The sequence below is a fragment of the Meles meles genome, chromosome 8 (assembly GCF_922984935.1).
Source record: "Meles meles chromosome 8, mMelMel3.1 paternal haplotype, whole genome shotgun sequence".
NCBI lineage: Eukaryota > Metazoa > Chordata > Mammalia > Carnivora > Mustelidae > Meles > Meles meles.
The window spans coordinates 4,505,135-4,531,367 of NC_060073.1; the positions used below are offsets into that span (position 1 = coordinate 4,505,135).

The 26,233-nt window shown below is 61.0% G+C and overlaps 1 protein-coding gene across 1 annotated transcript in view; it reads right to left on the reverse strand.

Annotated features, from left to right (window-relative positions):
* Window positions 1-2,583: 2,583 nt before the first annotated feature.
* LRP5 (LDL receptor related protein 5) overlaps window positions 2,584-26,233 on the reverse strand; it is a 96,224-nt gene continuing 72,574 nt past the window's right edge. The window contains exons 14-23 of the mRNA XM_046014149.1: window positions 22,390-22,598; window positions 20,870-21,060; window positions 20,159-20,368; window positions 17,640-17,765; window positions 14,202-14,438; window positions 12,012-12,122; window positions 9,954-10,190; window positions 9,569-9,708; window positions 4,802-4,899; window positions 2,584-2,894 (exon numbers count right to left, since the gene is read on the reverse strand). Of these exons, the coding sequence (XP_045870105.1) occupies window positions 2,633-2,894; window positions 4,802-4,899; window positions 9,569-9,708; window positions 9,954-10,190; window positions 12,012-12,122; window positions 14,202-14,438; window positions 17,640-17,765; window positions 20,159-20,368; window positions 20,870-21,060; window positions 22,390-22,598 (1,821 nt within the window). The 3' untranslated portion in view covers window positions 2,584-2,632. The remainder of the gene's footprint in view (window positions 2,895-4,801; window positions 4,900-9,568; window positions 9,709-9,953; window positions 10,191-12,011; window positions 12,123-14,201; window positions 14,439-17,639; window positions 17,766-20,158; window positions 20,369-20,869; window positions 21,061-22,389; window positions 22,599-26,233) is intronic.

Here is a 26,233-nt window from a genome sequence, read left to right on the forward strand (position 1 = left end):
GCTTGGGCGAGAGCAGGCAGAGCAGGTCGGCCCCCATTCCTCCCAGCTGACCTCAGGGCAGGAAAGGGTCCAGCAGCAGCACGGCGTCTGGAGATAGGCCTGGGATGCCGGGGGCAGGGAGAGGAAGGCCGCAGCGTGTCTCCACCGGCCTCTCAGCCCATGCTGGCGGTCGCCGGGGGGTCAGCAGCCCTGCCTACTCCTTCTTCACTCCAGGCCTGATCCCTGGGGGGCCCTAGGGAGAGGAAGGACCCCCACGACGCAGCTCCTGCTTCGGCGTCAGCCACGTCCCCCAGCCCTCCCCACCCCCCCCCCGCCCCCGGTGGCAAGCGTGCTGTCCTTCGCACCTCAGGGCTCGTGGCCCGACCTGGAAGAACAGGAACCCCCCAGCCCCTGCAAGCAGCTCCCTGGCCTGGAGGGCCCCGCCATGGGCCTGAGCGCTCGGGGTGCTCTCTTGAGGCTGTGTGACCTTGGGCAAGCCTGTCACCTCTCTGGGCTTCAATAGGTCATAGCTTTCGCTTACCAAGGGGGTACTACCTGCCAAGCGCTTGCCGGGCCAGGCTTCTCTCCCGATCGGCATTAGCTCACGGAAGCCCATGACAGTCCTCCGCGCGGGTGACACCGCTCTTCCTTAACGGGTGGGAGCGGCCAGCAGGGTGAGACGAGCAAGAGGCGAAGCCGGCCTTCCTTCCGGGCAAACCCGATCCCTCGTGTCTGCGAAGGGTCCTTTAGTGTAGGTCCCCACCGGCTGGCACAGCAGCCCTAGGGCCGCACTTGGGCCTGGACTTCTGGGCTCGCTCTTGGCTCGCAGTAATGGCGGGTCACCTCCCCTCGTCTGCAGTGTACGCACTTGGTCCCGGGGCTTCACCACCCACGCTAACCGGGACCGCAGGGAACTCCTGGGCAATCAGGGAGCGGTTGGGGGCGGGGGGTGGCAGCTCCCGGGAAGCCTAAGGAAACCAGGCCTAGCGGACTTCTGTGCCCGGCAGACTTCCGTGCCTGATGTCGCCAGCTCGTCCCCTGGTCGGGCGGTCTTGGGAGCCCCGAGTGACACCACCTTTCCCAGCCTGCCTCCCCGGCCCTGGGGCCCCAGCATCTCTGTCCTGGGGTTTCCCCATTCCCGAAGGAATTCACCTTCACATTCCAAGCCCTGGGGGTTGGCCCAGGTTTGATCCCCAGTCCTGCTGGGAAGCCCTTCTTCTAGATCTTTGTGTTGATTCTTTTTTTTTTTTTTTTTTTTATTTATTTGACAGAGAGAAATCACAACTAGGCAGAGAGGCAGGCAGAGAGAGAGAGGAGGAAGCAGGCTCCCTGCGGAGCAGAGAGCCCGATGTGGGGCTCGATCCCAGGACCCTGGGATCATGACCTGAGCCGAAGGCAGAGGCTTTAACCCACTGAGCCACCCAGGTGCCCCTCTTTGTGTTGATTCTTAACTGCAACGTGTGCCTGGGACTCCCAGTGGTGACTCTTCTCTGACCTCCCTGTGACATTCGGATCGCGGGTAGGCCCTTTCTGCCTGGCACGCCCGGGGTGGGGGGGGCAGCCAGGCCTCCTCATGACTCATGACTTTGTGACTTCTCAGTCTCCTGCAGCCCGGAGACCCCCCCACCCAACCCCACCCAGGGGCAGGCAGCAGGCCGCATCCCTCGGGTTTCCTCCCGCACCACCATGCCCCACCCCCTCCGTGGGTAACAGGACAGGCCTGGGGCCGTGTTTATTGACTGTCTCTGTGACAACCAGGCTCTCTGGGGCCTGTCTGCTGGAAAGGACAGGGCGGCAACCAGGGAAGGCAGGAGAGCTTGGAGGTTCCCGCCCCACCCTGGGCCAGAGCGGCCGGGCAGCCCCAACCACTCGGGTCCACACGATGGGGCCAGGAGGGATCCCCTGGCCGGCAGAAGCCGGGGCGGCCACACACAGAGATCAGATGGAAGCAGAGACTGGCCAAGAAATAGCCCAAAGCCCAGGTAGGTAATCTGCAGAGCCCAGTGCAAAATGAAAATGCAGGGCCTCTTAAAAACGATTCTGAGGGGCGCCTGGGTGGCTCAGTGGGTTAAAGCCTCTGCCTTCGGCTCAGGTCATGATCCCAGAGTCCTGGGATCGAGCCCCGCGTCGGGGCTGCCTCTCTGCCCACTTGTGATCTCTGTCACACAAATAAATAAATAAAATCTTTAAAAAAATGTTGAAAACGATTCCGAATTTCATCACGGGCAACAGCGGAGCACACACGGTACAGGCCCTTCGTGATGGCACAATCCAGGCCTCCTGCCTGCACCCCGGGGTTCTGCCCACCTTGTGGGGCCTGACAGAGACACGGTGCTCAGGAGGAGGAGTGCGCAACTCTGACAGCTGTCCAGGGGAGGGCGGAGGCTAGGATCACCTCTGTGAGGACACTCGACTCAAAATTACACGAGGCACAAAAGAATGGCGGTGACGTTTTAAAAAAATTAAGTTTATAAATATTTTCTCCACTGTACAAAGTTTTCCCAGCCCTCCCGCCCCCGTCACTGTTCACATTCCTCGTGTTTTTAAAATCCCCACTATATTTATTTTTTTAAATCATAAAATATATTTTTTTCTTTGTTCATATTTAAAACTATTTACAAGGGGGCAGAGAGGCAGGGGCGCCTCGCGGGGGTCAGGAGGAGTCCGTGCAGGGGGACGGAGGGGGCGGGAAGAGGTGGAAATAGCTCCTCTCGGTGGCGGGGGAAGGGGGGCAGCTGTCCTCCGCCGACAGGTACTGGCTGTGGGGCGTGGGCGGCGGGGGGTAGGGGTCTGAGTCCGAGTTCAAATCCAGGTAGTACTTGCTGGCCTTCCAGCGGCTGGCGCTGTAGTCGCTGTCGCACACATCCGTGCTGCAGGGCGTCGTGGGGGGGGCCGTGCCTCGGATAATGTAGGGCCTAAAGGAGACACAGGGGAGTGGGCCCTTGGCTCAGGGAAGAGACACGGGGGGGGCCCCTCCTTTGGGTGTGGTCTCTGAGCCGAGAGTCCCCACCTCTAAAGTGGGCGTGCCTGCAGCGAGGAAGGGAGTGGGGGGAGGCCCTGGCAAGGACAGCCACCCCAGACCAAGGCTGCCTTTCTGGAGAAGGGCTTCCAGAGCCTGCCTGGCTGGCCTTGGGTGACTTAACTCCTCTGGGCTTCAGTTTCACCGTCGTAAAATAGGGATGAAACGAGCCCGGTTCCAAAGGGGCTTGTTTAAGGGTCGATGAGATTCTGCATGGAAAGTGCTAGAAATAGTGCTGGACACCGGGGAGTGCTTGACCACCGTTCCCCATTATATCATTCCCATAAATACCACCGGGGCTGGAAGGGGCCCCCGTTGAGTTAAGGCACTCCAGCCCGGGAGGTGCCTCCCAGACAGACGTCTCCTGCGCCCCCTGCGCCCTCGGGTTCTAGGTGGGGCGGCTGCAGGGCCCGAGCTGGGGGTGGGGACTGGGGTGTGTTTCAGAGCCCCAGGGGGCTCATCGAGGGCGAGGAGGTGCAGCCAGCACCTTGGGGCCCGCGCAGGGCATGTGGCGCTGAGAAGGTGCAGGGGGAGGACCCGGGAGGGACAGGAAGGGACCGTGACAGGCAGGGGCGGGGAAGAAGCGGCACAAAAATCAATGTAAGGAGTCAAGCCGGGGGTGGGCCAGAGCTGAGGGGTCTGGCGAGGGTGTATGTGACAGCCTGGGGACACACGAGGGCGCTGAGGCACGAGGGGCAGGGGAGAGGGGGTGGAACCACTGCAGGTCCCTGACCAGAGCCTTGACCCAGTAACAAGGGGCCCTGCTCCTCTTCAGGCCCCAGAGTTCCTGAAACGGCCACCAGGTGGCAGGCGAAGCCGCGCTCAGAGTCTCCACACTGGCCACTCCAGTGGGGAGGTGGAGGGGAAGGAGGGGAGAATGGAGAGAAGGGGAGGAGGATGGCGAGAAGGAGAGGGAGAGGAGGGAGAGAATGTAGAGGAGGAGGGGGAGGAGGGGAGGAGGGGAGGAGGATGCGGAGAAGGAGGAGGGGGAGAAGGGGGGGAGGGGAGGGAGGAAGGGGAGAGGGGGTAGGGGTCTCCACTCCCAAGCCTCTGCCTCCACCTGCCCCTTCAGGTAGCTCCCCTGGTGAGGGGTCCAGGCCACCCGTGCGGAAGGCCACCTCAGGCCCTGACCTGGCCCCTGGACACAGGCCAGCAGCACACCCAGATCCTTCTTCTCAGCGTTCTCAAGTGTCCCCCCAACCCGGGGAGGTGGGGAATGCAGCCCCAGCTGGACAACCTGGGGGGCGAGCAGACCTGCGGGGCTCCCGGTAGTGGGTCGCGAGAGAGGATGGTCCCGCTGAGGGCCCGCAGTGGCAGGGGCCACGACAGCAGTTACGTGACTTGGATCTGATCCTTCGGGGACAGCGCCAGCAGGTGGTGGCACCTTCACCGCCGCGTCCGCTTCAGTACAGGGAAACCTTCGTCCCTCGGTACTGGCCTCCGTGGGCAGTGGGGGCCCGGCCAGGCCACGGTGGGCAGCCCCTGGTGGCGTCATTCAAGGCCTCGCCTGTCTGGGCGTGTCCCCACGGAACAGAATAACCCCCAGAGCTACTTCTGGATTCCAGAGCCTGGTCGGAACACGGGATTTGGTTGGTTTCTGGAACTCGACAGGTAGGCCCGGTTCACTCCATGGGGAGGCAAGCCAGGGATGGTCTGAGGGCCCAGGAAAGCCCACCAGCACCCTAGACCTCTCTGCCAGGGTTTCTCACCCTAGAAATGGGGACAAGGCCCCTCCTGTATCACAGGCTTGGCGGGAGGCCCAGCTGGCCAGTGGGGTGCAGGGTGGTGGCAGGGACCTCGTACCTGTAGGGTCTCGCGGTGGTGGGAATGTTTGAAGAGTAGAACATGTCCACGTTGTACAAGGAGGGGTCCGTGGCGGGGGACGGCGGCGGGTTCAGGATCTGAGAAGAGCCAGGCAAGGGTTACGGGCTTCAGGTGGTGGCCCCCGCCCCGCAGCAGGTCTGCACGGGGCCTACTTGGCATGAGCCCCACGCCATGGGGAGTCAACAGCGGTGCCCTCAGCCCTGAAGGCCGTCACGGCACTGCCTGTGGCCCAAATACGGCCTGTAGACCCCGTGACCCGGGGACCCCGGGCCACACCCAGCCGATGTCCCCGCAGGCCCTGCGGTGTCCCCCGGTGCCAGCGGCGCCTCACGAGGCCCCTCTGGGACTTCTCCCACTCCCCTTTGGGACTCTGACTTCCGCACCTCTCTCCACATGGTGCGAAGATGAATTCCTGCAAGAACTTCCTTATTCCTAACGCCGAGGTGGCTCCGAGTTCTGGCTGGAACCCTGACCCGGTGCAGGGGCCGCCCTGCTGACGGGCCCCGGCCCCACCACGCAAGTCGGGGAAAGGTGCTCCTTTCCTGGGATGTACTGCCCCAAACTGCGATGATGGACACGACGCACCCTCCAGAGCCGGGCAGCCCATGACGGGCCCCACAGAGGGACAGAGGGACCTGAGGCGCCCAGTGACACACCCCATGTGTGCCTTCCCCAGCAGCTGCCACCGATAACACCCCACCCATCACACGGCCCTTCTGAGCACGCAGGCTGTTATGGGGTCACAGCCGGAACCGGCCTCTGGGGCTCCCACAGCTGAATGGGAACACGGCTGTCACCACGTGTCCTGAGGGACTGGAGGGCAGCAGAAAGGGCACAGCCTTTCCCGACAGGCAGATGGGTATGGGTCCGGATCAACCACTTCCCAGCTGCGGTGCGGCCCCTGGTGACACGTGCTGAGTAACCCATAAGAAGCGCCCTTTGTGGGACGCCTGGGTGGCTCAGTCGGTTAAGCGTCTGCCTTTGCCTCGGATCATGATCCCAGGGTCCTCAGGCTCCTTGCTCGGCGGGGAGCCTAATTCTCCATCTGCCTGACGCTCCCCCAGCTTGTGCTCTATCTCACTCTTTGACCAAAAAAAAAAAAAAAAAAAAGTGCCGTTTGGGGAGTAGCAAGAGCCCCCCCACTCCTTATCCTGGGGAAGCTCCTCTCTGGCCCAAAGAGCCAGCCTGGGGATTCCTCGGGATTTGTCCCCAGAGTTGGGAGCGCGCGATACTGAGGGGGTGTCATTCAGAGGGGGGAACAGGAACCCGCAGGGAAGCCCAGCAGAAAGGGCCTCCTAGATCCGCCCCTGACCCTGAGCCCTTGGGGTCCTGCTTCCTCTTCTGCCCATGAATCTGACTGGCTCTGGTTTCGCCTCCCCGCCCCCTCCGAGGTAAGCTTTGGGATTCTGCCCACACCCCTTCCTCTGCGGGGGTGGGTGCTGCCTCGCCCAGCACTGTCCTGGGGGGCTCTTCCCAAGTTCAGGGGGCGGCCCCTCTGCGCGGAGGGCTCAGGAGAGCGCCCCCTTCTGGTCGGGTTGATGGAGCGCGCAGAGCGGGGTGGTTGGCGGGGAGCAGCAGACCCGCCGGAAAAGGTCAGCTTTTACTTTAGCAGCCAAGGGCCGAGCGGGGAGAGCGGCTATCCCTGCCTTCAGATGCTGTCCTGTGGGTTCCAGAGAGCACGTATGAACCCACTCTCTGATCCTGGAACGGCACACCCGTGTCCGCGCACGCTGGTCCGAGCCCACAGAACACGCCACACCGAGAGTGAGCTGTCCTGCCGGCAGTGGCCTTGGTGTGATTCTGAGGTGTCCACGCGGGCTCGACCGTTAGTGTGTCACTCTGGTGCAGGACGGTGACAACGACGGGAGCCGTCCGCGTGGGGGGCAGGAGGCATGTGGGAAATTTCCGCACCTTCCTCTCCATTTGGCTATGAACCTAAACTGCCCTTAAGAAACAGCTTTTTTTTTTTTTTTTTAAATCAGAGAGAGAGAGCACACAAGCAGGGGGAGCAGAGGACAGAGGGAGAAGCAGGCCCCCTGCTGAGCCGGGAGCCCAACGTGGGACTGGATCCCAGGACCTTAGGATCATGCCCTGAACCGGAGGCAGCCGCCCAACCGGCTGAGCCACCTGGGCGTCCCAAGCAAGAGTCTTAAAAACAAAAAAAGCACATTTGTAAAACTGGCAAAATCTGAACAGACTGAACAGAACCAAAAATATCCTATCAGGGGCGCCTGGGTGGCTCAGTGGGTTAAGCCTCTGCCTTCAGCTCAGGTCATGATCCCAGGGTCCTGGGATCGAGCCCCGCATCGGGCTCTCTGCTCTGCAGGGAGCCTGCTTCCTCCCCTCTCTCTCTGCCTGCCTCTCTGCCTACTTGTGATCTCTGTCAAATAAATAAATAAAATCTTTAAAAAAAAAAATGTCCTCTCAGTGCCTTTCCACTTATGTCGCGCTACTGCCCTAGACTGAATACTTGTGTCCCCCCCAGAGTCCTGGGCTGAATCCTAACTCCCAATGTGATGGCATGAGGAGGTGGACCCGGATAACAGACCCCGTCGTGTCCTGTGAGGAGGATGAGGCCGCCTTCTGTGAACCAGGAACGGGGCCCCCACCAGACCCCAAACCTGTCAGCGCCTTGATCTTGGACTTCGCAGCCTCCCAAACTGTGAAAAACAGCTGTAAAGCCCCAGCCCGCCGGTGATCATTTCGGCAGAGCGGCCCGGGAGGACCAAGACGCGGGTGATGCGAGATGCTGCTTTTGGGGGGATCTGGGTGAAGCGTACGTGAGCTGTCTCTGTGTTCGTAACAGCCTGTGTGAGTTGACAATGCCCTCAAAATACAAAGTAAAAATAGTTACCCTCTCGGCTGGGAAAACTAAGTCCAGCCTCCGGGGTACTTGCTGTGCACAGACGACCCTGGAGGACATCCGAGACACTCGCCAGGGTGTGGCTCTGGGAGGCGGGGTTCTTGCTGGGAGTGAGGGGGTCATCGACCCTCTTTCTGCTGTGCATTCTGTTGTTCCTTTTTTTTTTTTTTTTTTTTAGATTTTTTATTTATTTATTTGACAGAGAGAGAGATCACAAGTAGGCAGAGAGGCAGGCAGAGAGAGAGGAGGAAGCAGGCTCCCCGCGGAGCAGAGAGCCCGACGCGGGGCTCGATCCCAGGACCCTGAGATCATGACCTGAGCCGAAGGCAGCGGCTTAATCCACTGAGCCACCCAGGCGCCCCTCTGTTGTTCCTTTTGAATTTTGTACCACGAGCCTCTCTTACTGATGTGAAAGAGTGCAGTTAATTTGAAAACAGCTGGCTTCACAGGGGTTTCTTCCTGGCAAGACGGAAATGTTCTAGAATGGCGGCGACGGTCGCACACACCTGGGACTATACTAACCACCGCCGAACTCTACCCCTTAAGTGGGTGAACTGTACGGAACGCAAGTTGTAGCTCGACAGAGCCGCGTACAAACCAAGCTGGGCTGGTAATAGTATCATCTCTCGCTGCTAATAAGAATCCCCACCGCCCCGCCCCAGCTCCCAGCGGAGCCAGGGGACAGGGAAGCCAGGGCGCTGAGCCTCCTGGGGTCTGCATGGGCAGGCACAGGGGGTGGTCCCGGGGTGAGCTGGTATTTCTAGCGGGTCCCGGGGCGCACGTGAGAGTCAGAGGATGGCGGCGGCAGAGAGGACCAGAAGGGTGGTGGGGAGTGTTCTCAACTCCAGGCTTGCGGCAAAGAGCCACAAGCTGCCCCTAGACACAGCCCAGGCCGACAGCCTCCAGGAGACGGAGACGCAGTTCCCGGCGGGCAAAGCCCAGGGAGTGACCCTCGCCGCCCTTCCTCCCAGGGCTGCCAGTGCTAGATGGGATCAGGAGCAGAGAGCCCGGACATGAGACGCCAGGAAAGCAGAAACACCTAGCCCTGGTGGGGAGGCTCCCTGGAGCACCCCCCCTCCCCGAGAAAGCTCAGAGACAGTGTTCAGCTCAGAAGAGCATCCTGTTGCAGGAAGTTGGGTTTTTAAGGATTAAAAAGTGCAGAACCAGGTTAACACCAGACCCTGATGATTGTCTACACACACTGAGCTCATGCGTCGAGCTCACCCAGGTCCCTGGGTGGTGTCTTGGAAGAGCCCCCCACCCAGCCAGCCTCGGGAGAGGTCCCCTGGTAGGAACCTTCAGTGTTCTGCCCTCTGTACGGTCATTTCTCTGTAGCGTGTGGCTTGGCGAGGACCCGCCCTCAGCCCACGCGGCCTCCAGGGACCGTTTCCGTGACAAAAGTCACCTGTGAGTGCCAGGGCTTTGGAAAACAATCCTGCTGTTTTCTGGGACTCAGCAGGGCCTTAGGAGGGAAAAGAGGGTGCTCTTAGCAGGGACGCTAAGGAGGTCACACAGGCACCGTTGGGAGCGCCCCGTCCAGACTGGCCCTACAAGAGACGGTCATGGACGGGGCGGGCCTATGAGGAACGAAGCTGGTCACAAGGACACTGAAATTTCCAGCGGCAATGCTAGGAGGTGGGGTTATGGGGGAGACTCTGCCCTTGCTCTCTGGGGAGGGGGAGGGTTCCCCTCCTAAGCAGAAAACGTCCCGAGAGAAAAACGGAAAGAGGCGCACAGAGAAGAAGGCAAACGCTCCCGCCCTTCTCTGTGCTGGCAGGACAGCTAATAGTTCTGGGAATCCTGAGGTCACACCAAGTATCCCCCGGCCAGCCACAGATGGTGGAGGGTCCCCGGACGGCCAGGCCTGCTCCCACCCCACTCACCGGCGGGTACAGGGTGGCCTTGGTGCTGGACGAGCTGCTGGACGAGGCCCCGGTGACGTGGTTCCGGTCATAGAGGGGCACTCCACCGCGGCCCCCCATCAGGCTCACGGAGCTCATCATGGACTTGCCACAGGAGATGCCTGCCGGCGGGGAGGGGGACAAGGTGGGTCAGGGGCCAGGCGCCCCCTCAAGACACAGCACATGCTCCTTGGCTCCTGCTGCCCCCTAAGACCCAGGCTCAGGTGGGTGAGCCCTGTCCTGTCCCTGTCCCCGACGGCCCCTCTGCTCACCCACCGGCGTGAGTCTCGGCCGCTCGCCCCACACCCTGCCCCGGCCACTCGCCCCACCTCTGCCCAGGGCCCTGCGCGCAGCGCCAACATCTTACCTGTGAAGGGGCCATGCTGGGAGCTGCCGGGGGCTATGAAATTGAGGGGAACGTGGGGGGTCCCACTGACGTACTCATGTGGGAAGGGCCCGTTGGCGCCGGCGTAGCGCTGGCCCAGCACGCGCTGGCACACGAAGTAGACCCCGCCCATGACAAACAGGGACAGGATGATGCCGATGACGGGACCGATGGCGCTGCTGTGGGCCGGGCTGTCGTCGGACGGCGGCTTGGTGATCTCTGCCGGAGAACGGACAGGGAGGGACGGCGGGCGTTGTGCGAAGGCACAGGCTCCCCTGTGGGGGTGGACCCCGCGTGACCCGGAGGGACTGGTTCAGGCCCAGCTCCCGTGGGTGGTGGTGTGGGGGAGAGGGAGATGCCGGGGTGCTGGGGCGCCAGGCTGACCTCAGTCCCGCTGACACACTGTCCCCCAACCCTGTCTGCCTGGAGCGCCCTCCTCCCTCCTCCTCGCCCGCCCCCTTCCCCTTCATCCCCCATCCCCTCCTGGCTGGCTGAGTTTACCTACTTCCCAACAACCCCTCAACAGCGACTCCCCGACGGCAGCCTCAGATTCAGCCCCATGTCTCGGGGCTCTCTGAGTCAGGGGGTCTGGGAGTCACGGCCCCCAGACAGCTGGGCCTGAAGGCCCCTGGAGCTGGATTCAGCTGTGGGGCAGGTAAGCAGCTCCGGGGCTGCGAGCCTGTCTAGCAGGGGACATCACCCACGTGCAGGGGCTGGCTGGACCGACAGTGCACCCAGGCCGGGAGGCCTGCCCTATGCCCCACGCGCCTGCCTCGCACGGAGGCCCAACATGAGGGCAGCACGCAGGGCGCCATGTGACAGAGCCTGGGCGCGGGGGTTCCGCCAAACCTGCAAAGCCGGAGCCCGCTCAGGGCTGCAAGGAGCCCGGGAGTCCTTCTGGGGGCCCCGCCAGTGCGAGGGCCAGGTGGGGGGACTCCTCAGGCTGGCTCCACCGTCAAAGCTTCGGGGGATAGGGAGGGAGCCCCGAGGCTCAAAACTCAACTTTCACAAAAGGACGCTGGGTTTCCCATCAGGCTGGCCCGAGGAGTTCAAGGGCATTCCACTATGTCCCCTCCTGCCTGCCAAAACCCAAGGGGAAGGAGGAACGTGCTGGCTCGGGTGACAGCACCAGACTACGGATAAATGTCACCCCGACACCTGAATCACTGTCCGACTGGCACCAGCCCAGCAAAGGGGCGGGGGGCTCAGACCCCGGGTGGCACCCATCTCTGTCCTCTGGCCTCAGGTTACTCACTTGCTTGAGATGGTAACCGAGGTGCCTCACCTGGCTTCACATGAAGGTACAAAACTGTTTGGGGGCCCCTCCCCCTTCCCCGCTCGCAAGACCTCTCTCAGCCCAGGTACCTCGACGGTAAACGGAGAGCCCGCGGTCCCAAACACACGTGTACATTCCCACTTCCTGCCTGGGGCTCTAGCTCCCTTCCTGTCTGAAACGAAAACAGCCTTTCGAGAGCCACCACCTCCAGGAAGACTTCCCTGACTGCCCGGGCCTCACACCCTGTGGCCCCCGTCTCTGACTATACAGGCCGCGTCACTCAAGAGGCACAGAGCGCGTGTGTGTGTGTAGACACGCACCTCCTCACCCAGAGAACAGGCTGACGGGGAAAGGACCGCCCCGACCCCATCAGAGCAGTCTCGCTGCCTGACAGATGCCCCGGGGTGAGGTCCTCGTGGGCAGAAGCACGCCTCCTCAGGCACAGTCAGCTGCAGCCCCGGCCCCCTGCATCTACCCCACAGGGGGCTTGTCACTGCCACAGCCAGAAACACCCCAGGGCTAACACACACACACACACACACACACACACACACACCCACCCCCCACCCCCACCCCCCGCCAGCTCAGCCTCACCAACCGCTTCTCCTTCCCGGAAGGCTTCCCCGCCAGCCTCCCTCCCCCACCCCGGCCTCCAAGGCCAAGTACTCCTAACCTTCTAGCCTCCTGGTTCGGCCCCCAGCCTATTTCCTCCCTCTAAGACCCCACACTCGTGCAGGCGACCCCTCCACGGGAAGCTGGCTCACCGCACATGAGCTCATCAGAGCCGTCGATGCAGTCGGGGAAGGAGTCGCACTGCTGCTTGATGAGGACGCACTGGCCGCTGGCGCAGCGGAACTGGTTGGGCAGGCAGATGGCTGCAAGGAGGAGTCGCGCGTTCAGAGAGGACATGGGCTCTGATGCGGCCTGGTGCGCGAAGTGGAGGGCCAACAGCCAGGGCTCCCCGCCACAAAGACCCAGCAAGAAGGTCCGGGTTCCAGATGCAGAGCAGAGCAACGGGACCCTTTCTAGGATGGGGTCAGGGAGCGGTCACAGCAAACCCAGCCTCTACCCTCCCCGCGATGACCCCCGGTTCCGAGGCCTGTGTGATGCTGGGGTAGGGCCGGCAGGGGAGAGACCTCAGTGACCCCTGGGAGGTATTTATCAGGCTCCTACCACGGGTCAGGCCCAGACAGGGCCGGGACTAACACAGCCTCTGCCCCAGGGCTCGCCTGCGTGACGGGGAGGCAAGAGCCAACAAGAGGAATGACCTAGAATGGGTGGGGCAGGGGACAGGTGCTTTCTCAGCAGAGTTCCCAGGGCGGCGGAGCAGGAAGGTGGAGCAGAGCTCAGCCAGGAAGGCAAAGGCAGCTCACAGCCTGCTGGACCAGGAGGAAGAAGCCTGCGTATTGCCCGCCGTCTCTCTCCCTCCGTGCTCCAGAATGTGGACCTGGAAGGAGCCACCGCTCTCCAAGGAAGGCACTGGCGGGGGGGGGGGGGCGCGTGGGGCACTCAGCCATCGTCCACCCCCAGAGCCTGCTATTTAATCTCCCCACCTGCCCTGCCCCGAGGGCCCCTCCTTGGGAACCAGAGATGAGGGGACCCTGTCCTTGCAGCGGGAGGGACAATCTGAGGCAACAAAGCCGGGAGGAGGCTTCTGAAAGAGAAGGGAGAGCCCAGAGCCCGAACAGGGCTCGCTGTCAGGGCTGAGCTTTGCACCAGGATCGACATTCACGGGGGAAGAAGTGGGGCATGGTTCCTAGTCCGGGCTCCTGCCCCCCCCTCCAGACTGTCACCAAACACCTGCGCTAGGGCGAGGGTGTACGGTGGGACTCCGCAAACCCTCCTGTAGGGCGCCAGGCAATAGGTGTTCAAGCTTTGAGGGCCGCAGGTCTCTGTGGTAGGACGGAACTCTGCTGTCCCCAGGCACGATCAGTGTGTAATTACGCATGCATATGTGTGTAAACGTATGTCAATAGACAACACGTAAACAAAGGAACCTGGCAGGTGGCAGTTGGGATGTGGGGCATCTGGGGATCTGGCGCTGGGGCTGCATCGGCTAATCCCTGGTCTGCCACGGCCCTCAAATTCTCAAAGGGTCCCTAAGCCGGCAAGACTTCCGAGCCGCACCCCACCCCCAGGCCCTCATCTCCCGCGAGATGGCTGCTCACCACGCAGGGGGACAGTGGACGGTGACCAACGAGCACGTGAGTCATCTAAGAACACACCGCCAGCTGGGGGAGACAGCGGAGCCCCCCAGCTCAGCCGTGGGGCACGGCGCTGACGGTGTGCAGGAGACCACCCGGCGCATCGTTCATAAAAGGGAAACTCAGAGGCACAGATGGATGTGGAAATCCTGCTGGTCAGAGTGGACTGGGGGTGACTCAGGAAACCTTTCCGTGCCCTTGGCCCAGGGGGTGCTAAAAGCACCCGGGCGCCAGCGCTACCCCGTACCCCTCGGCGGAGGGCGGCGCCGCCTGTGCGGGCCGGATGGATCCGAGCGCACCACGCAGGTCCAGCCCACTCCTGGATCTGCCTTGGGTTCTGGCGAGCCTCGACAGGTGAGGGCAGGCTGACCGGACGGGCGGGGTGGATGACAAGGTTTTCCTCAGTGGGCCTAAAAGTAACCTTTTCCTCTCGCTTTAACCTTTTCCTCTCCCAAAGCGAGGAGCGTCCGGCAGTTTGACCCTGGCCAAGGTTCTGCGGCAAACCTGCTCTTAGGCGGCCAGACTGAGCCCGAGCTCCAGGAGGGCAGGGCCAGTGGCTGGCGTCTGGGGAGGCAGCCGGGATGGAGCAGGCCCAGGGGTCGGGGGAGGTGGGGACCGGGCCAGGGCCGGCAAGGGAGCGGGTGGGCAGAGGTGGGAGCAGTTCTGGGAGGGTCTAGCGGAGGCGAGGGAGGGGCTGGGAGGGGGCGGGGCCGGGAGGGGCGAGGCCAGCAGGGAGCCCTCGGGCCTCACCATCGCAGTCGGCCTCGTCCGAGCGGTCCTGGCAGTCGGCCTCGCCGTCGCATCGCAGGCGCAGGTCCACGCACTGGCCCCGCGCACAGGGGAACTGGGCGGCTGAGCACACCGGGCAGCCCTCCTCGTCGCTCTGGTCGTCACACTCGGGGAAGCCGTCGCAGCGCCAGGCCCCGGGGATGCAGTCAATCTCCCCAGTGGCACAGGCGAACTGGTCCGGGGAGCAGGTGGGAGGCTCTGCGCGGAACACGGCGAACACCATCACCCACCGCCCCCCGGGGCCAGGCGCTGCTGCGCTTCCAGGAGGGAGAGCGTTCTCATGGAGGACACGGGGAGATGGAGAGGAGAAGGGAGTTGCGGGAAACTGGAAGGGGAGATGAACCATGAGAGACTGTGGACTCTGAAAAACAACCTGAGGGTTTTGAAGGGGCGGGGGGGGGGGGGGGCTGGGGAACCAGGTGGAGGGTAATAGAGAGGGCACGTACTGCATGGAGCACTGGGTGTGGTGCAAAAACAATGAGTACTGTTACGCTGAAAATTAATTTTTAAAATTTAAAAAAAAAAAAAAAAGGAGAGGGTTCTTCAGCTCGATCAGGGTTCTGTACCGCCCCGGGCGCCAGGGCAGTGTGACGGGTCCCGGTCCCGCCTCTAGTCCCAGTGTGAGATGAAGATGGGGGTCATAAAACGTTTGCTGAAAGGAGACACGAATCTCCTTTGTTGCTTTTTGGAACTGTAGGGAAAGGGGCTGAATGGAACCCTGAGCTTTAAGCAGCAGGTGAACACCAAGTTGAGCGGAAAATGCTCTTAGCTAGAAACTCCACTCTGATCACTGAGAAGCCAGGCCAGACCCACCTTCTTGTGGCTCTCCATCTCCTCACACGCACCTCAGGCACTGGGCCAGGCCTCTAGGGATGCCCACCGGAGCCCCAACTGGGGCCCTACCTTTGCCTGCCTGGGGTCCCCAGCTGGGCTGTCCGTCTCGTGTAGAGTCCGCACGCATGCCCGCCTGGCCACACCCCAGCGTCCGTGGCGTGCACATATATACACACACACAACGCACACAGCCCCCGGGAGATGGGGAGTCAGAAAGCAGGTGCTCGGGACCTGCACCTGTCACAGGTCTGGAGCAGCCGGAGCAGTGGGCTGGGACTCTGCGGGTGGTCGGCACAGCCCCGGACACAGCTGGGGGGTGGGGAGCAGGCTAAGGAGAGGCAGGAGAGCGAGGATGCCACGGTAGGAGGGTGCAAGGGGGAGGAGGAAGGCTCCCAGTGGAGGGAGTCCCCCGGAGGTGGGGGACCGGGTGAGCAGGAGACTGGAGACCTGGGGCCACCTCCTCCCAGGTGACCATGGCAAGTCGCTCCACTCCTCACATCCACCTTCCCCAGCGCAGGCCAGGTGCCGGCCAGGACTCAGCTGGGGAGCAGGTTGGGACCGGGTGGGAGTAGGACAGGTCTGGGGTTGAACCTCGGCGCCCCTCGGCAAATCTGTACAACCAGACGAACGCCCCAACCTCCCAGAGCCTCCGTTCCCTCATCCCAAAACAGAAGCAGCCACACTGCGTCCCACGCTCCTCACAGGATGGCAAGGCGAGCGTGGGTGTGTGTGGCTGCCTCTGGCTCAGGAAGGGCTCAACCGGCTTCAGCGGCAGTACCCGAGAAAGCCGAAGCTTGTGGCTGGCTGCCCCGTCCGCCGTCTGGCTCCTGCCACCTCGGAAGGCACAAGGGTCCTCATCACCCCCGAGAACTCCTCCGAGCTCTTATACTCTGCGCTCCCCCCAGAGAAGTAGCCAGGCATCCACAAGTCCGAAGGGCCAAACCGAGGGCTAGGAGAGGGGCCGAGGGGGTACCTCGTTCAGATAGAGGCCCAGGGTTGGGCTCCAAGGGACAGCTGAGCGCTCTGGGCAGTCCCCTCTTTGCCAGAGCAGCCCGGACATCTACAGGGGTCAGAGCCACTCAGGCCACAAAACCATGTGAGCCCTGAGGCTGGAACTTGGAAAAAAGCCATAAAGAAGCTCAGGAAGGTCAAGGTGGCCCCCATCAGGGATAGCCACAAAATGTCCCCTCTGCTCTAGGCAAAGATCTCTGAGGTTCACAGTGTAAGGCAAGGCAGGAGAAAGTTCCAAAAGGACAGGCCCTGTGGTCCTACCCCCTGAGCTCCAGGGGCAAGGCGAGCTGAGAAAGGGGATTTTCTGTGTGTAGGACACAGTTTGGGAGCCCTAAGGGGCGAGGATAAGCAGAAAAGGGACAGAATTAAAACTAGCCTGAGTTCTGGGGGCAGGAGAGAGGAAGCCCTGGGATGTGGGCTTCATCGCAGGAAGGATAACAACGTCCACTTTTTACTGGGACTGCCCAGCGTCCCACCACCAAGAGCAAGCTGGCATTCTTGTGAGCCACATCCCAGGGACCATGCAAAGTGCTCGTGACGTAACACCACCACAACTCCAAGGCAGGTACTCTCGACCTCTCTATTCCGCGGAAGAGAAAGCGAGGGCTCGGAGAGGGCAGGTGATCAGCCCAGGACGGCTCAGCTGGGAAGTGGTAGAGCCAGGATCTGAGCCAGGTATGCCTGACCCCAAGCTTACATTCTTGACCCCTCCCCACTCAGCTTTAGGGGAAGAAGGGGGTCCAGGGTGGACGAAGGGAGAACAGACAAAATTACAAAGAGAAACAGGCAAGCAGAGCTCGCAGGTGGCCTGAACACTACCACGCGTCCACTGGCTCTAACTGACTTCTACAGAATACCTTCCCCGACACGAGCAGATGACTCGTCCTTCTCAAGCGGACACAGAATGCTCACCAAGAAAGACCACATCCTGGTCGTCACATACACCTGAACAAAGCTAGACAGACAGCAGTCAGACAAAGTATGTTCTCCGACCACAGTGAAATTAAAGGAGAAATCTGTGGCTCCTGGGTGGTTCAGCTGGTTTAGCATCCAACTCATGCTTTTGGCTCAGGTCACGATCTCAGAGTCCTGGGATCCAGCCCCGCATCAGGCTCTGTGCTCAGGAGGGAGTCTGCTTGAGATTCTCTCTCTCCCCCTCTGTCTCCCCCACTCGCACTCTCTCTTTCTCAAATAAAACTAAATAGGTCTTTAAACTAAAAACAAGTCATAGAGAGAAAGCTAGGAAATCCCCAATTATTTCAATATTAAAACAACACACTTCTAAATAACTCAGGGGCCAAAGAGACGATCTTAGGAGAACTTCTAAAACTTAAACTAAGGGAAGAAAATAGAACTTATCGAAATTTGTAGGATGCAGCAAAAGCAGTACTGCGAGGGAAATTCGCAGCCCTGAATGCATTCACTGGAAGAGGAGGGACAGTTGGCTCTGGAGACTGGATGCCACAGTGACTGTGATTTTAAAAGGCTGTGAAGCAGGGACGTGGCAGGCGGGGAACCCAGTGTCCCAGGAGTAACCGCCGAAGTCACACCTACCCCCACAGGTCAGCAGGTTCTGCAGGAGCACGAGGTGGACTGGGCAGGAGCACCGTGGGGTCCCGTCGCCCTTGGCGATGCAGATGTGGGAGCAGCCGCCATTGTCCCGGGCGCATGGGTGGGCCGCTGTGGAGACACAAAAAGGGAGTGGGTCAGGCTCTGGCTCTCACGGTAGGACTGCAGCCTGGAGGGTGCTGGAAACCAGGGCCAGGCCAGAACTCACAAGAATGGGTGCTCCCGTGGGCCAGGGCTACACATTGCCCTGCTGAGTTCCCAGGGCAGCTTCCTCTGCCACGCATCTTACAGACAGGGAAGCGGAAGCCAAAAGTGCTCACATCCTACCCTGGCCCATCTACACCCACTCCCACCACGTTCACAACCACCGGTCTATACTGCCAGTCTTTCACGGTGTAGCGGATTGGGCAGAGGCCCCCACACATCCACATCCTAATGCCTAGACTTTATTGAGAAAAAGGGTCTTCACAGATGTAATCAAGTTAAGGATCCGGGGAGATCATCCTGGATTTTTGGGGGGCCATAAATCCAACGACAGGTGTCCCTGTAAGAGACCCCAGGGGAGGCAGAGATGCAGACACAGGGGCGAAGTTTGTGCGATGAGAGAGGCGGAGACTGGAGCCCCGGGGACGCGAGGAGCACCTGCCACCACCACAGTCTAGAAGAGGCAAAGAGCCATCCCTACCCACAGCCCCCAGGAGGGGTACAGGCCCCGCGGCCTCCTTGACCTCGGACGTCTGGCCTCCAGCCTGAAGGAGAACACGCTGCCATTGCGTTGGGTCACCTGGCGGCGGTTTGGTACGGCAGCCCCAGGAAGCTGACCCACGCGGGGCAAAGGGCAGGACAGCGAATCCCCAGGGAACTCGCAGGTTTCAGGTCACTGAACCAACTTAACCAACACCCGGCCGACAGGAAGAAGCCTGGGAGAGTGGCTGCCCTCCCTCCGGTGAGAGGATGTGAGAGAAAGCACGACCCCCAGCCTCACAGAAAAACCAGTGCCCGACCTCAGCCCCTGGGATCAAGTGCCTAGAGTGCCAGCAGTCACGGTTAGAGCGGGGCTCAGCAAACGGTTTCTACAAACAAGAAAGTCAATCGTTTTGGCTTGACGGGCCACATCGTCCGTCACAAACCTGCCAGCTCTCACACAAGGGTGGCCATGTGTGGCACAGAAAACAATGGGCGTGGCCGTGTGCCAATAAAACTTTATTTACAAAATCCCAGATGGGGCCCAGGGGCCGGGGAGCGCCACCTGTGGTTTAGAGCTGAGCTGCCGAATTTCCTGAGGAAGTAGGTTGGGTGCCCCACATCCCAAATCAACACGGGAGAGCTCACTCAAGGATCTCCCACTCTCCCCCAAAACGAGGAGCCTCTCCGTGTCACCCCAGACATTGCACGTTTGCACTCACAGGGACGCCCCAGTTTCCAGCCTCAGCCCTGTTTGTTAAACACTTTCTGGTGCTCCCATCCCCTCAGGTCCAAGGATCTGCCGGTCGGTGTGCTGGGCTTTGTGCCAACACCCGGAGGACTGTGCGTTCGTGGGCTCAAAAGTTCACCATGCTGACCACGGGCCAGCAGTTCTCAAGGCTGTGACGCCCAGGAGTCCGTGGCTTGGCTGAGAAGGGAAACTCGGACACTCGGACCCCTGTCCATCAGACACCCAAGTGATCGAGAAGCCACTTACCTGGCAACTTCACTTATCCCGCACCCAGACAAGAACCCACCAGGCCAGAAACCAGCCACCCAGCAGTCAACACAGAAGCCACCATTCAGTTCATCGGGGGTGACGTTCCCAGCTCAAGAGAGAAGCTTATCTGCTAAGAGCAGGGCACCTGAGTCAAGAGGGAGCCAAGGAATGAGCAGGAGTCCCTCAGAGCAGGACGGAAAAGGCAATCAGAGACGGGGACTCCAGGGAGACGTAAGCCAGTGGGAGGGTGAGGGGCCGCGGGGGAGGTGGGGTGGCCCCCAGGGCCTGGAAGATGGGCAGCTTGAAGGTAGCTGGACAGGACAGGGACAGTGATGGCCCTGCTCACCGCTCTGTCCCAGCAGCAAGCATCCGGCCGGCAGCCAAGGTCTAGTTACTGAATACAGCCTGGGCAGACAGACAGACAGACAGACACACACGCTCCTATACCCATCTCTAGCCGAATACAGAGGGGGTGGAGGAACGAGAGGTCCCAAGGGTAGGAGTCCCTCCCTCCCAGCCTTTGGGCACAGCCCAGACTGTTGCAGGTAGAATCCTAAATTCTGCCTCCCGGCCTGCTCGCCTGCACGGTGGCGGTGACAAGCCATCATGCCAGCTGGTAGCAGAGGAGGGGGTCAGGCTCCGACGGAGGGGCAGCGGGTGGAGGGCCCCAGAGCGGCCCTGGTCAACGGCCCGTCCCGCAGCCCCTCACCCCAGCCAGTCTCCTGCTCGCTCCGAGGGGTCGGTTCAGAACTCGGCACCCATGCCCACCCTCCCGGCGGGCTCCTGCCCACAACACTCGCCCCCGCCCCCCAACACGTACAGAACTCCTCCAGGCTGATCTCCTCCACGGCGTGGATGCCGGTCAGGTGTGCGACGCGGCCCTGGACCCGCGTCCGCTTGTCGCCGGTGGTCTTCTCCACACGCTCGATCATCTGCTGCTGCCGGTCAATCCAGTAGAGGTGTCTGCCCAGCACGGTCAGGCCCATCGGCTGCACGATGTTGGCGTCCTCCAGGGTCAGGCGGTTGGCCCCTGCGAGTGGGACAAGGGCCCCCCGAGGGGCGGCCGACCCCCAGAGCTCAGTCCAGGCGAGGCTCGGAACAGAGGGCCAGGGACCCCGGGGGGATTCGGTGCTCTGGCCCGGGGCCGGGAGCTAGTGCGGCTTCCCTGGCAGCAGCCTCACTCGGAAGCGACTCGTGGCGGCTGTAAGTGCGGTGCTAGAGGCGGAGGGGTCCGACTCCTGGCCCCGCCTGCGCTGGGGGACCCTGGGCAGGTCACCCACCCTCTCTGAGACTCTCTTCTGCCTCAGCACGTGGGGATCATTCAGGACCTACGTCTGGAACACTCGGCCGGGACTGTCTGTGGCAGACACCAAGCCCCAGAACGAGGCCCACCCGGAACAGAGCCCTGACGACCGCGGCGGCTGGTTCCCCCATGACGGATGACGAGGGGGGCGGGCGGGCTGTTCCGGGGAAGGTCAGACCTATGGGTTGCTGAGGGACCCAATCCCCGGGACAGCCCCCGGGCACATACCTGACAGGTCACAGCTTTCGATGCGCTTCAGGTCCGCGTCCACCCAGAAAAGCTTGCCCAGCCTGTTGTCCACCACGAGGGCCACGGGCCGGATGAGGCCCGTGGTGAATAGGACCTCACGCTCGGTGCCGTCCAAGGCCGCTCGCTCGATCTTGGCCGCGCGGTCCTGCATGTTGGTGAAGTACAGGTACCTGCAGGGAGGAGGGGGGCGGGTGAAGGACGAGGGTCGCGGCCCGCCACCTCTGCAGCCAGGATCGAGCACGCAAAGCACCGCACAGGGCAGCCCCAGACCCGGCAGGGCTGGCCCCCCAAGAAGTCCTATCTACCCAGAGCTCAGAATGTGACCTTAATTGGAAAAGTGAGTCTTTGTAGATGCCATTAAGAATCAAGGTAAGGCCGGGGCGCCTGGGTGGCTCGGTGGGTTAAAGCCTCTGCCTTTAGCTCTGGTCATGATCCCAGGGTCCTGGGATCAAGCCCCTCATCGGGCTCTCTGCTCAGCAGGGGGGCCTGCTTCCTCCTCTCTCTCTCTCTGCCTGCCCCTCTGCCTGCTTGTGATCTCTGTCAAATAAATAAATAAAATCTTTAAAAAAAAAAAAAAAAAGAATCAAGGTGAGGCCATCTGATCGACAGCTGGAGGCCCCCACCCTGAAGCTGGAAGAGAGACAAGGAAGGGTCCCCACAGAGCCTCCCGAGGAGGACAGCCCCGCTGACCCCTGACTTCAGACTTCTGGCCCCTGGCACAGTGAAAGGACAAGCATCTGTTCCTGTAACCCCCCGCTGATAGTCCCTTGCTGTGACAGCCTCGAGGACTGGCACGTGCTCTGGCTGAGAAGTCCCTGCCTCTGTGGAGGCCAGCCTCAAGGGAGGCCCGTTAGGTTGCTAGCGAGCCCCCCAAAACTAGGCTTGTGCCCCTGAGCCCTCGTGTGCTGCGGGGGCTGACATCACCACCATCCTCGGACGGACGTGTCTCCCCCATACGGAGACGCCGAGGCCCTGAGCTGACGTCCCCTGCCTGGGGTCCCACGGGCAGCAAGTGATGGGGTCAGGTTTCGACTTTGGGTCTGCCCGGCCCACCAGGCAGTGTTCAAACGGGTCGTCCCCAGGCCTAAGCCCCATCAAGCGGTCCCTCCACAAGTCTGAGCCCCGCCTGGTGGCAGCGCTGTAGGTACCTGAAGGTGGCAGTCGTGTGCCCGCCGCCCGCCCGCAGACCTTCACGTGCCTAGCTTTATTCCTGAGCTTTATGTCACGCAGCTTTCAGTGTCCCCCTCCCCCTGGTTAATCCTGTTGGAACTCTCTGAGTCAGCTCCCCAGAGTTGAGATAGTGAGCTCCCCAGGATGGAACGTATGCAAGCAAATGACCAGCCCTCAGCTGGGATGCTCTGGAAGGGATTTTTGTTTTGGGTTCAGATTTGAGGGGGACGGTGTAAAACCTCGGAACCAAAACTTCTATCCTCCCCGCGTCTCCCCGCTGGGATGCAGAACCCCGCACTGCCGTGCCCGCCCGCCCCTCGGCCTCGCACCCCCGCTCGGCGTTGACGACGATGGCCCGTGGCTTGTCGCGGTCCCCACGGAGCACCACACCCATGGCGTCTCCGTTCAGCCGATGGACGTTGATGGTGTTGGTGGCCTCACACGTCCAGAAGAGCGTCCGGCTGTAGACGTCGATGCTGAGGTCGTGGGGCTGCCTGTCCGGGTTCTGGCTCGGGCTCGGGGACGTCAAAACGAAGGGCTGTAACAAGGAAGAGACGAGCCTTGGCTACGGACATCGCCGGAGGGCAGAGGCCTCGGTGCCTGCGTCTAGACTGCAAGGTGGGACTCCAACCCGGTCTGGGGTCCCCTCCTGTCAGGTCAGCGCGCACCGCACGCCCGCTTGAGCGGGAAACTGAGCAAGCAGCAGCTTGTAGCCGGGCTCTCGGCCGCTAGCTCGGGTCTCCAGCCCACCCATCCGCAAATTCGCAGTGGGCCGTCAGCTCCCAGCCCCTCCTCGTCCTGTTCCTGCCCCATAGAAGGGCCGCCTGGTCGCTCCACAAGAGCCCAGGCTCACAGCTGCCTTCTCAAAACATCTGCTCTCTCCTGCTTAGTGTCTTGGACTCATGCTGGAGGAAGGAGACCTTCCAACCTTGTTATTTTTTTCAAACGTAGGGCGCCAGGACGACAGGTGCAAAGAACAGAGGTCTGCCCCTCGCGACCCTGTTCCCTAAGGGGAGCCCGGCAGTGCGGCCACCCTGTGTCTCTGCCCGGGGAGGCTCTCTGCGGAGCTCTGCCTGACTCTCTGCCATCCGCTGCATCTCGGGGTCGAGCCCTGGCTTTCGGAGCTACCAGCAGAGAACGCCCTGTTTCACGAAATGCCGCGGGAGGAGGGGAGAGCCCAGCGACACCCTCGTCCTCGTCTCCCTTATGGCCAGAAGCCTGACTCCTATAGGGGCTCTGGGCCCCCTGGGTTACCCGGAAAGACTGTGTTCAAGTTCTCAGGTGATATGACCTGGTGCCAAGTGGGCTTCCCAGAGCTACCACCAACGGTCTGGATGAAAAGTCACTTCCTCTGAGAAGGCATCATTAGCTAAGAGGTCATTGTAAACGTTGTCCATGTCCTGTTTGCAGTCGAAACAAAGTCTCCTGGTGCAAGAAGCAGCCTGCAGCCAAAAGGAAGCCCCTTCACCACACCCAGCCTCTCGAACCCAGCTAGAAAGGAACACCACCCTCCCCCACTCACAGCAGCCCCTGGTCCAAAAACACTGGGCAGCTAGAAGTGTGTGACTCATGCCTGAATGCAAAGCACCACTTTAAAGGACTGTGTGTCTCCGCAGGTACCAACATCCACATGCCCAAGAGTTGGGGGCTCTGGGAGCCAAGCCTCAGCTCCAACTGGCCACATTCCTTTCCTCAAACCCACAACCTCTGGCCGAAGACCAGAGCCCAGAGCACTTGCCGGGCCAGGAGTGCAGCGCGATTCCAGTCGGCCCCAGTAGGAATCAGGTTCCCCAGGGAGGGTGGATCTGCGAGGCCGGCTGTAAAACCAGCCTTTGGGGCACCAGTTATGGAACAACCAGCTGCGAAATGCGTGGGGCACCCACACCTATCCTCTGGCCGACGGGCGGTAACGACCGGCCAGTTAGAAAACCCGAACTCCGGCTTCGGTGTCAGTAACGATACTGACGCAAACGCAAAATTCCTTAATAGAATCCTATCGGACGCCACAAATCAACCCCCTGCCTCTCGCCGGTCCTGGGCATCAGCTAGCCATGTAGAAGACCCAGCGGCTGTCGGTGGACGGACCGAGAAGCTGGGGTCATCCGCACCGTGGGGTATCCTCCGCCTGAAGAGGAAGGACATTCCGACACCTGCTATGATGCACATGAACCTTTAGGACATCACGGTGAGTGGGAGAGGCCAGACACAAAGAGACCGGTACTGCGGGACCCCGCCTGCATGACACACTTGGAAAAATCAAATTCACAGAGGCCGGAAGTAGAAAGGAGGTTGCCAGGGGCTGCCGGAGCGGGTGGAGGAGCGAGTGTTTAGTGGAGACAGACTTTCAGTTTGGGGAGGTGACGGAGTTCTGGAGACAGTGGTAACGGTGGCAGGACAATACGAGTGTCCTTGGTAAGGCTGAGCTATATACTTCGAAATGGTTAACACGGTAAATCTGGGGCGCCTGGGTGGCTCAGTGGGTTAAAGCCTCTGCCTTCGGCTCAGGTCATGGTCCCAGTGACCTGGGATCGAGCCCCGCATCGGGCTCTCTGCTCAGCGGGGAGCCCGCTTCCCCTTCTCTCTCTGCCTGCCTCTCTGCCTGCTTGTGATCTCTGCCTGTCAAATAAATAAATAAAATCTTTAAAAAATAAAATAAAATGGTAAATTTGAGGTTATGTATACTTGTTAAAGATTTTTTAAAAATTTTATTTGTTTGCCAGAGAGAGAAGAGAGTGCTCACGCACAAGCAGGGGGAACAGCCGGCAGAGGGAGAAGCAGGCTCCCTGCCAAGCAGAGAGCCTGATGCGGGACTCGATCCCAGGACCCTGGGGTCATGACCTGAGCCGAAGGCAAATGCTCGACCTACTGAGCCACCCAGGCGTCCTTTTGTTATATATATTTTGTACAATAAAAATAGTTTACATGGGGCGCCTGGGTGCCTCAGTGGCTTAAAGCCTCTGCATTTGGCTCAGGTCATGATCTCAGGGTCCTGGGATCAAGCCCCGCATCGGGCTCTCTGCTCCGCGGGGAGCCTGCTTCCTCCTCTCTCTCTGCCTGCCTCTCTGCCTGCTTGTGATCTCTCTCTGTCAAATAAACAAACAAACAAAATCTTTAAAAACAGCTTACTGGAAAAACAGTTCAGTCAAGTAGATGATTTAAAACATCATCCTTGGGGTGTGGGGGGCACACCTGGGTAACTCGGTCCATTAAGTATCTGCCTTCAGCTGGCTCAGGTCATGATCTCAGGGTCCTGGGATCGCCGCCCAGTGGGGAGCTTCTCTCTCTCCCTCTGCGCGTCCCCCTGCTTGTGCTCTTACACAGTCTCTCTCTCAAATAAATAAAAATCTCTAAAAAAATAAATAAGTAAATAAAATAAAACATCATCCTTGGAGGCAAAGGGCGCCCCCGACAAAGAATCAGAGCCACCAAACGGTGAAGCCCAGCAAGACTCCAGGGAGGGAAACAGACGTTTCCCAAATCAAGCAGAAAGCCAGAAGGTGTCCCTAAAGGGCTTTTCCTTCAAAGTCCCTCGCTGCTTTTGTCAGACACCAGGCGAGAAGACCTCCTGGTGCAACGTTAAGGCAATGTGCACCCAGTACCCTCCTCTGCAGGGAAGCCACGGGCCATCAATTCACACTTCACATCCCGCAGAGGACTGCACGCGGCCGTCACCTGCACCGGACGGACGAGAGGAACACGTTCCCACCATTCTGCCCGGCCCCGCCGACCGCAGAGATGACACCATGGCTGCCCGGGCTCAGCTGCGACTTTTATCACCCACCAGGGACACAGAACGCAGGGGACGGCTCGTCGGCACCGCGCTGGCCACGGGGCACTCTGTCCAGAGCGAGGCCCAGCCCGGACGCACAGCGCTGTGACCCAGGTCAGGGTGGAGAACAGCCAAGGGACCTTCACAGACACGGAAATTGTCTGGAAGTTTCCACCAGCAGCATTTCTCTGCGTCGTCTTGTAACAGCACCAAGACTTCCCCGTGAGGACGGGGGTCCGGCCCTGACGGTGCCGCAGAGACAGGAGCACTGGGCCCAGCAGCTCCTGGACGCCGAGCGCCACACCAGCAGAAGGCCAGCGCCGCCGGGCACACGGAGACCCCGCGTGGGCCCCGAAGCCGCCGTGGGACCGTCCTTCATGGAACAGGCCCCCGACAGCGAACGC